This window comes from Solanum stenotomum, chromosome 11, assembly GCF_019186545.1.
Source record: "Solanum stenotomum isolate F172 chromosome 11, ASM1918654v1, whole genome shotgun sequence".
Taxonomy (NCBI): domain Eukaryota; kingdom Viridiplantae; phylum Streptophyta; class Magnoliopsida; order Solanales; family Solanaceae; genus Solanum; species Solanum stenotomum.
In genome coordinates, this window is record NC_064292.1 from 41,499,223 (window position 1) to 41,510,892 (window position 11,670).

At 30.5% G+C, this 11,670-nt stretch overlaps 1 protein-coding gene and 1 pseudogene across 1 annotated transcript; both read right to left on the reverse strand.

Moving 5' to 3' along the window:
* Positions 1-312: 312 nt before the first annotated feature.
* On the reverse strand, positions 313-877 carry LOC125845926 (protein THYLAKOID ASSEMBLY 8, chloroplastic-like; annotated as a pseudogene).
* A 2,976-nt stretch (positions 878-3,853) lies between these two features.
* On the reverse strand, positions 3,854-4,683 carry LOC125843626 (uncharacterized). Its single transcript, XM_049522776.1, has one exon. The coding sequence runs from the start codon at positions 4,585-4,587 to the stop codon at positions 3,991-3,993; it is 597 nt and encodes a 198-aa protein (XP_049378733.1). The 5' UTR covers positions 4,588-4,683; the 3' UTR covers positions 3,854-3,990.
* Between the last annotated feature and the right edge of the window lie 6,987 nt (positions 4,684-11,670).

The window sequence follows — 11,670 nt, forward strand, 5'->3', positions numbered from 1 at the left end:
TCAAGTTTTATTGATAGATAATGCATTTATCACACATTTTAATACATTTATAATATAATGTGTCAATTTCTTACCAAACAAACATAATATATTTTAAAAACAATTATAATACATATATATTGCATACATAGTTCACTTTTATCATATTGCAGATTTAACATAGTATTGCTATAAATGATAATAAATAAAAAGTATCGCTAAAATTAGTAAATATTTATTAAAAGGTACCAATTCAAGTAATTTTTCCAATAAAAAATACCCACACCCAAACAAAACAAAATCAGTGGAAGTTGTCAAAATTTAACGTTTCCCCTAAACTAATCTCGACAATCTCTGTAATTATTGATCAACTCCATCAACCATTTCTTCTTTCCCAAATCTCTTAAACCCCCTTCTTAAAACCTTAGCCACATATTCATCAATCTCAAATCTAGAACCCCATCCATTCTTTTTCATCAATTCTTAAACCCTAACAGTATATTCCATATGTTCACCTTCAACCAACACCCTCACCAACCTTACCAGCGACTTATCATCATATTCAATCATCCCCACTTTCTCCAAATTACAAATCAATTCATCGATATATATGTTCAGCAAAATCCTCCGGGTCAAAGCTAAGACCATATCAGCATAAACCCCAAATCAGGGACATCGCATTCCAATTGAACGACTGGTAATACTTTGAGGGCCAAATCGCAAAGGTCTTGTCGTAGAAGTTCTTTGTAGGCTGCAATTAGATTGTTTTGATGAGACGATTTAAGGTTTTTGAGTCTTGAGCTTTGATTTGGGAAGGGTCAGTTCTTTCAGCTCGTTTTAGAGCTTGAATTGCTTGGATTGCGACGATGCTTGATCGACCTTTGACTACAGGGGAATTTCACTTGAGAATGAGAATGATTTGGGGATGAAGATTGGGGAAAGGATGCTACTAAACAAGTCTCTTGATTTGAAATTAAGTGAATTAATTGGGGGTTTTGGGTTATATTAATTTGGCAAAAGTACTCATTACCTCCCTGAACTTGAAGCTTTTTATACGGTGTACACCTAAACTAAATTTCGTTTTAATTACCCCCCCGAACTTGTTTATTCCTCCGTCGCGTACACCTTTATTGTCCACCTGCTCCTATTGTGACTACACGCGCGCGACAGCTGGCAAAAGTGGTGACGTGGATTTCCACCTGGATAAATAATAGCCACCTAGATAAATTAATATGGCAAAAATAAATATCAAACCTTCTCACCTAAAACTTTCGGACTAAACTTCTCACTAAAACTTCCGGACTAAACCCAAAAATCTTCAAGAAATTAATATTTAGTACCGGAGAACTCAAATTAAATGCCAGCAAATTAAATGCCAGCACAAGACTTTTATTGTTGGGAATAATATTTATTCATTGGATGGTTCTTCTTAAATTTATTCATTGTTTAAAAGTTATTTTTGGATTTGGATTTTTCTTGACGTGAAGTTGATCGATTAAATTTCAAATTTTGTTTGAAATTCTTACCAAGTAAGTGTTAATCTTTGTTTCCTTTATTTTTCATTTACATTTTGCCCTATTTTTCGTTTAAATTATGCCAAATATTAAAGAAAAATGAAGATTTTACGTTTTTTTTACCGTTGTAGCGTTATGATGTGGCAAAAAATCACTTCCTCACACGGCTAGTAGAGTGTGTTGTCAATTTCTACGCCGGGTGGACGAAAAAGGTGTACGCGACGGAGGAATAAACAAGTTCGGGGGGAGGGGGGTAATTAAAACGAAATTTTGTTTAGGTGTATACCGTATAAAAAGCTTCAAGTTCAGGGGGGTAATGAATACTTTTGCCTATTAATTTGGGTGGATTTTTTCAATGAATCGGGTGGATTTTTTAATATTTCAGGTGGGTTTTTTCAAATTTTGGATATAAATTTAACAAAGAACGAATCGACGGTTAAGATTGAGACACGTGTACCACCGTTAGTATAAAAGGTATATATGCACCAAAATTTGGACGGTAAGGGCACTAACATCCTAAAAGTATAACGAAGGGTATACACATACTATTTACGATAATTTAGAGGTATATTTGTCCTTTTTCTCAATAATTAATGACATAGTGAGTTTACCATTTAATCCCTATTAATTATGAAGTGGATGAAAATTTCTACATTTTTAAAAATAATTAGTCATTTAATTGTGGGTATAATAGGTAAAAGGAATTTGTCCTTTCTTGATTTGTCAAAATGGACAAGTAATTAGGGACAACTATAAAAGGAAAAGTGTACAAGTAATTAGGGACAGAGGGAGTATCATCTTTTGCTATTTATTTTAATTGAATTACTCTCTCCATTCATATTTACTCATTCACGTTTGATTTGTAAATTCTGTAGGTGTAATATACCACAAATACAATAAATTACAGTTGAAATAAATGACAAAAATAAATAAACAAATCTTTAGGCTGAGACGCGGATATCTCGCTCTCTTTAAGGAGATTCAAGCCCACTGTGGCATAATCTACACCGATCTAGCAGTAATACTCTTGACTTGTCCCCTCCATGATACAACAACTCAACAACGTCGTACAACTCAAACAACTCCGGATTAGTTGAAGAGCACACCTTCATTATGCATTATAGTCCCCCTTTAACTAAATTGGTGAACTCTCTTATTTTAATATTAAAATGAGTGGGGGAATGTTGGTGTATTATGCATTTTATTATTAAAATAAAATATTAAGTGCATAAATTAGTGGTTATGAATTGTGGTAGAAGATGACTATTGGTTCTTGTACCTTATATATGACCATTAGTTCTTGTAACTCTCATGATCATTAGTTTCTTGTAACTCATATGACCATTAGTTTCTTGTAACTCATGTAACATCTATCACATTTATCTACCTACATTACTACCCCTCATTCTACCTATTGATTATATGGAAGACTTCTTCACCTATAAATAGTGGCGTTTCTTCCTTTGTGAAGTATCTAAAAAAGATGAGAAGTGTGAAATAATATTGTAATGTGTAGTAGTGAAAGAGAGAGTTGAGACATAGAAAAATATTCTAAGTCTTCAACTATATTCACTATATACAAGAGAGTATTTATATGTTGAAGGAATGTGTTCTTATGTGGAGCTTTGGACTCTTCAAATAATTCGGAGTTGTTTGAGTTGTACGACGTTGTTGAGCTGTTGTATCCTCGAGGGGAAAAGTCAAGAGTATTACTACTGGATCGGTCTAGATTATGCCACAGTGGGCTTGAATCTCCTTAAAGAGAGCGAGATATTCGTGGCTCAGCCTAAAGATTTGTTTATTCATTTTTGTCATTTTATTTCAACTGTAATTTACTGTATTTGTGGTATATTACACCAACACTATGAAATAATAAATAAATACTCATTTTGTTTTAACATCTCTAACAATTTACAATTTTTTGTTTTATATTTATTGCTTTATAAGAGATCTTCATTTTAAATATAAGAGATCGTCATTTTTATATTTTGATATATGTCTCATAAAAGGAAGGCGAACAACTACTTTTAATACGGTGGACAAAAGACTATGTATACACTTTGATCACAATACATTTATATTTCTTATAATTCTCTGAAATTATGTGGCAATTAAATGAGTGTTTGTGTGTCACTCCACTTATAAGTGGTTTAGTGGTCCAATATTATTTTCTCAATACTTAAAAAAGTTTCACATGTGGTTGGTGTAACGTTTAGTCAAGATGCCATAAACTCATCACATGAAATACAGAATGGATAGATTTCCATTTAACATTATGACAACACATGAGACGAAATTGTGCCCTAATAAAAACACATTGGAACTTGCTCTTAGCAAACCAAAAAGCAAGATAATATAAAAAAAAAAAACAAAAAAAGAGATCTACTTTATAATTGTCGGACATATTCATATAGCATAAAAGATATAAGCATAAAAAAGTTTGAAAAAATAATATACAATTACGTCTTAATCTCAAACAAGTTGAGTAACCTTTTTTTTATTGGCTTGTTCGACAAGTTCTAAGGAGATCATTATTTCTTGATCTTGGAAGATAAACAATGGATTCTGAAACAGTACAAGTTCTTTTACAAGATGCATACATGTTCATGAATCCAAATTTGTCACTTAAGCTTCTTGTTGATGAATTCATTACCTTTGAAGATGATGTAGTAGTATTCTTCCACATGTCACTAAAATCCTCATGATGTTCTTGATGATCCTTGGAACATTCCACAAATGCTGCAAAAAATGGATCTTTTTTGAAGCCTTCACTAGTGGTACTACTCTTTCTTGGAGAAAATTCGTCGCGTAACCTTTGTATTTTCTTGGATGAATTTGGAGGATTTCTAGATGGTGGTGGTAATGGAAGTAGTTGACTTAAAGAAGAGCTATTTTTTCTTGAACTTTGTTGCTTTGGAATTCCAGGAATGTGTTCCCAAGAAAATGGCACTCCCTTTTGATCATATAAAGAGAGTGATTCAAAGGAAGAATGAGAAGGTGTAGTAGAAGAAAGAGTGAAAATTGGGGTTGAAAATGTGGTGGCTCTTTGACCATATCTTGGAGTTGTATTAGTGGTAGGAGAAGTAGTAGCCATTGAGATTCTTGATGAAGAGAGAAAAGGGATGAAGAAAGAAGAGAGTAGTGTTTTTTCTTTTCTTTTATATAATATGTTGTCTTTATTATGTTTATATTTTCCTCTTTTGTAATGTGTATATATAATGAGGGATTCTTTTTGTTTCTATTTTTTTTGTGGTGGTGATAGAGGCTAATTTGCACGCTCAATAGACTTTGGAAAAGAGATATTAAATGACCCCGTTGCATTATTGCAAGGATGGACCAAAGGGAGGAATCACATGAATCACTTTTTTTTAAAAAAAAATGAAGTTTTCATTAAAATCAGGACTGTAGAAGTAGTACTTGTAATTATGTATTCTTTTTTTCTTTTAATTTCCATTATAACATTGGGAACGGCAAAGGGTAGGGAAAGGAAAAAGGTAATGAGAATTGAACTCACACCGTTACTCAATTATAAAAAAGACTTATAAACTACATTCAAAGTAAAACAAAAAAATTCAATTGTTATTTTGTGAAGTAAATGTTTTGCATTTTTTTCAAGAGGGAGGAAGAAAAAGTAACTTTAAAATGATAGAATCTTTTAAAACTCAATTGATAATTTGGTTAGGCTTGGTTTATATTGAAGTATAATAGTATTTTAAACTTTCCCTTCATGTTATGTTTTGCTGTATTTCACGTTTGGTTTATTAAAGAAGTTGTTAGAAAAGCTACACATGGAAGTGACAGTGTTTGAACCATGAGGCTAGTTGAGAGTCAATATCTTACTTGGCTACAAATTTATTTTTCTAATTAATACATAAATACAAATAAACCTGTTTGAGACTGCCTGTTTTCTGAATATTTTAAACATGACAATGAAATAATGTTATTATTGCACGTTATCTATGTTGAAAGAACTAGTACGAACTACTCCTTTTTTTTTAACCTCGAAGTAGAATCTTGTTTATTACTAAGATCACTTACAAGAGAGGGGAAAATATGGCATATACCTCTTCCCAAAAAAAAAGAAAGTAAAGACTCACATATGAGAGTTTCCCAAAGGGAAGACATTTTCTATTCAACAAAATACTATTATGTCTTCCCTTACTATCATTCAAGGTGGTTCATAGTGCCATTTCGAGTGCTTTCCTTTTCTATAAAGTTTCTTTCATAGTTTTTTATATTGGAAAAAAATGGAGAATTTGGTCAGTTGATTTAAGTTAATGTGAGTCGGACGGATATGATTTGGACGCATATAATTAGGAATGGGTGGGTTTGTAAATAAATTTAGGTTATTTAAAATGTGACCATTAGATGGTCGCCACATATTTTAGGAATTAATTAAATTTGTTTAAACGGAAAAGGGCCTAAAATATCCTCGAACTATTAAAAATGGTATAAAATTACCCTACATCCATCTATTGGCTTCCAAATACCCCTTTCATCCACCTATTGGCTCTGAAATACCCTGTCATCCAACTTTAGGTCCAATATTAACCACTTTTAAAGCGGATTATCATTTAAATGTGGCGACCATCTATTGGTTACAATTTAATTACTTAAATTAACTTACAAACCTTCATTACTAACTATACCCGACCCAAATTAACTACACTCGACCAAGTTAAATGAAGACTCTAAAAGCAGGTATTTGTATAATTTGCTCTAATCTTTTGTAACCAACGCAAGTTTATACTCAATGTATACAAAGTGTATATCAATATATAATAAGTGTATAATTTTACATTGATTTTAATGGCAATTTTTTGTGAAAATCTTTGGACTGTTGTGCGATATAAAATAGAAAAACTATCTAACTACACATACATTACTATTATATATACTATAATTTAAAATAATTACACATGTTACCACTTTTAATATTTATACAATATATTTTAAAATATTTAATCAGATACACAAATCTCTTAAATATGGTATTGAATAATTATCTTAAATTTAAAATCCTTAATTAATGGTTCATTAATAAGTCAAAAAAAATTCTACTACATTTGTCGTTTCTTCCCCCACCCCACATCCACAAACCCTCTTGTGTCCTTCATCTTCTCCCTCTTTCTTCCTTCGTCCTCTCAATACATGTTTGCTAATGTTCAAATCAATATTATGCATATATGTTTGTTTCTATTGTTTTATTATTCTCATGTATCTGGGTTTTGTATTTGAGTTAAAGTTCATAATATTCTAAAGTTCAATTTTAAAAAGTTTTTCAAATTAGGTTTTATATTTTTTGATTTTGTTGTTTCTCAAACACTTTATTGGCCGACCATTCCTAAAATCAGATGATTCTTGTTAAAGATACTATACATTAACAATATTATACTAAATCAAACAATTTTTATTTGTTTATATTCGCTCATCAATTTTTAATTGCAAGGACTGACTCTTCATCTGCCAACATTCAAGCCGAGAATACATCTAAGTATATGAACGACCCAAATCAAGATGGAAGAATTACGCCAAGCTTTAATTAACAGAGCAAATACACCATTAAGTACACATTAAGTGCAACAATGTTGGATACAAATAAGGTGTATATGTATCTAGTTAAGAGTCGTGTATCTAAGTTAAGATTATATGTATCTATGAGTAAAAAAATTCAGATGCTCAAAAGAGAAGGAAGAATTATGATTTTTTTGGATTAATGATAAGAAAGATACAGATCTACCGTCGTGATTTGTTCCTAAATTCGTATGTTTCAGTACATTTCTTATTTAGATACACATAATTATATGTATATGCTTACTATATATCTGAGATACATGTTTGAATATAATGTATGAAATTGATACTTGATACATCAAATTAATACTATATACATATAAAGATACATGAAATTAAAATTAGATCATATAAATGGATACATGAAATTAATATTAGATCATATAAATAGCTACATGATATTAATACTAGACACATATAACAAATACACAAAATTAATACTAGACACTTTTATGATACATATGAATGTACTTGTATGATACTCATGTATCTAAGTGTTTAATTTGTTGGATACATCATATATTGATAATAGAAATATCAAATTAATGAATTTATTATTTTAAGAGTAATAAAATGAAATTAAACAAATTATATGACCAAGATATACATGTTTTTGTCTTTTATTAATAATATTAATGAGTTTATTATTTCAAAGAATAATAAAATGAAATTAATCAAACATAGATACACTCCTTGATTTTCGCTTTATATTAAGGGATTTGATTAATTTAAATTTCCAAAATTAATTGTCCATTTGACAGATTCATGTATCTCACGAATTTAAACTTGTGTATCCTAAGCATGAAATATGGTAGAGGAAATAATATTTAAAACTATTGAAAATCTTAGTAATTAGGACCTAAACTAGTTGAATTTATGTAGTTTGCTTATATAAAATTTCTAGTTGATTTGGAATGATGAATGGGATTAGATGACCCACTGTGAGTTGTACATGAGCTATTGATAAGACTGGCCCATGGGCTTTTGATAAGAAAACCAATCGAAAAGGAATGAAATTAGGAGGAGGTTTGGATTAGCTTATTTTAGTTGATTTTAAGTTTAAATGATTTTTAAATAATTTTATATTATTTAGATAAAATAAAGTGCTTTTAGGTATTTATTTTTAAGTCAAAATAATAAAATTTTACCAAAAGTTATAAACTAATCATTTTAATTTATAATTTTTGACTTATAAGCTATAAATTATAAGCTCAACCAAAAAAGCTCTAGAAATCAAGCATCTTTTATTTATACTTTCTAAATTTTCAATGAAAAAAGAAGAAGAGAAAAACTAAGGATCTGAAATGTTCGACAATATATATATATATATATATATATATATATATATATATCGATTATATTGATAAATTAATTGGCCGAACAGTATATATTATTCCCTCCCTTTCAATTTATGTGACACATTTAGGATTTCGAGATTCAAATATGTCTATGACCGTAAATTTTTCATATATCTTTTAAATATTTTGAATTGTCAATTATTATAAATTAGTACTTTTTACGTAGTTTACAAATATATGATTTTCATTTTAAATTTTTTGAAGATTTCATGAGCAAACCCTTAATCAAACATAAATTGTTTAGCTCCTGAAAAAAAAAAGTGTCACATGAATTGAACATAATATATATGCTCTAGAAGACTAAATAGGGACACGTGATGCAATCTTATCCGTCGATAAATGTTGGATCGGTGGATAAGATTATGACACGTGTATGTTTGTTAGTATAAAGGGTATATATGCTTTAGTTTTTGGATGACAGGGGCACCAATGTTCCAAAAGTATGACGGGGGGTATTTGCATACCATTTACGATAGTTCGGGGGTATATTTGTCCTTTTTCCTCTTTAAAAATTCATTGTTTTAATATTATATCTTTCATAATTTCACTTGAATACATCTATGATTTAATTAATTAATGTTGTAAAACTAAAGTAAAATAAGACAAGAAATATAGAAGATGAAAATAATAGAAATATAGAGACAAGATATGAGAGTATTTCTTATTCTTCAAAGTATTCAAGTCACTAAAATATGAACCCTTATGCCTCTATTTATAGTGTAACATGGAGGCATACAGAAGGTTAGTCATAAACATGACATTAGCATTAATATAATGGATGAGGTTATGAAAGTGAAAGGTTACAAGAATAATGGTTATAAAGTTGGAGGTTATGGAGGTAATGATTATCTTCATAATGGAGGAAAGTAATGGAGATAATGGGTGAGAGTAACTCCTTGGTGTAGTGGACATCCACAATATAATATTTTATAACACTCCCCCTTAGATTTCCATAGATAATATGTCTCGTTAAAACCTTACTAGGAAAAAACCCGTGGGAAAAAATCCTAGTGAAGGAAAAAGAGTACACATATATTTTAATACGCTTTGAATGTTGCCTCGTTAAAAACCTTACCAGGAAAATCCAATTGGGATAAAACCATGGTTAAGGAAAAAAGTACAACACATATTTTTCTCCCCTTGATAAAAGTTTTACTTGATATCTCGGAGACGATGTATTCCAATCTTATATCACAACTTCTCAAATATTGATGTTGACAATCCTTAGTGAATAAGTTTACAAGATTATCACTTGAATGTGCCTTTGAACGTCTATCTCACCATTTTGTTGAAGATCACGTGTGAAAGACTTTTGGTGAAATATACTTTGTTTGACCTCCTTTGATTGTATCATCCCTTCAATTGAGCTATATATCATTTTCGTATATGGTGGCTGGAATATCTTTTTCAAAAGAAAATCACATTTTTTTTTTTGAATATGATAGATCATGATTCCAACCAAACACACTTTCAACTTTCTTTTTAAATCAATATTATTTATGCATGATTTGATTCTTTGAATGCCAAGATTTTGTTGTGCCTCTATATGTAAATAAATAGTCAATTTGCAATCGAGCTTTATGCAAATCAAATAAATATTTTGCATCTATATAATCAAATTATTTCTGACTCGGGAATTGATCATTTCAATTTTATTGATGCCCGTCTTTTCTTCTGAAAGAAAATCATACATCTTTTATGTGTTGAGTCACTTGATTTATTAGTTTCTTGTCATAACTTGAATGATAATATGACAATCCTTTCACATAACTTTCGTTATGTATATCAAATAATCTTCTCGCATTTGCATAACCAACAATCTGTAAGTGCACCAATTGCATTAATACTTGACATTTTAAATCATTTTCATGAGATCAAAAAGATTCTTTCTCTGTGTTAAGCAGTCTCAAAATCATTGGGTACTCAATGGAATTGTTTTAAGACCTTTTAAATCCTTTAAGGATTTTCATATAACCTTCATTGTCTAGTTAGACATAATAATCATTCATTATGCATATTCAAGTATTTCATCTATTGCCAGACTGAAACAAGTCTTAATGCATCCACCACTGGAGCATATATCTCCATTTAATAATGTCAGAATTTTTGCAAAAATCCTTTGTGGCCCGAGGGTCAAACCGCACTTTATATTTTACGGTTATACTTTCGCACAGTGATTCATTTGTACCACACTGACATTATATTTTGATCCATGAACTATAAGATCAAAAACATTACTTTTCTAAGTGAAACAAAATATACTTGAATAGTGCCAATCATTTATCTGTCCACACTATATGACAAATTCGAATTTAAGATCCTCGTAACCATTTATAGCATTGAGTGCTATTTCATATCAAAGAACCATCGACGATCATTTAGATATCGATTTCAATATGCCATAACTTATCGAGATCTCTTCATTTTTCATCATTTTCAGGTACCTGAACCTTTGCCAAGGTTTTATGAAGTGTTATGTCATAGTGCTCTTTCAAAGCACTTGCCTCATTATCATGACTATTTTGATAATTTGCTCCTCTCCTTCCTCAAGGAGTTTTATGTTTGAAATCGATTGGTCTATCACGCTTCTGGCGTACCATAGACTCTATCCTTCAAGGACTATTTATTGGAGCATTCGCAGCTTAATTAAAATATTGGGTCATCAAATACATCTGTCAAATTATTTGTAACATTTTGCAAATGAATTATCTCTTGAACTTCAAGTTCACATTTTTTTGACGAGGATTTAGATAATTCACCCCACACATAATTTTCAGCTGCTAAACATATCTCCCCCTAATGTTAGGAAATCTAACATTTACCCCCAACCTCATTTGGGGATCCATCTTTGTGCGTGGTGGAGCAACAAAATCATATGTGCACATATCAAACCTTTAGACGAAAATTATTTGGTTCCTGGCCCTGAACCGATTTTGATGGGAGAAACTTGTTGGCTTGATGCATAGATATTAAATAAACTCATCTCATACCAAATTTTATGTTCTCATAATCAATGGTCTAGATATAAATGGAGGCATACAATTTCTGCTAAACCAACCAACATTATCAACATAATTTTATAGTTTGGAATTATGCTGTTAATTTAACAGTTCGAGCAAACAACCTTACAAAAGCCAATTTGTAAGTTGATACAAATGTACATGTGACCATACCATATATGCATCTATTAAATCATAATAGTAAACGGTCCACATGGCAGGTGAACGGGCTCATATTCATCTTTT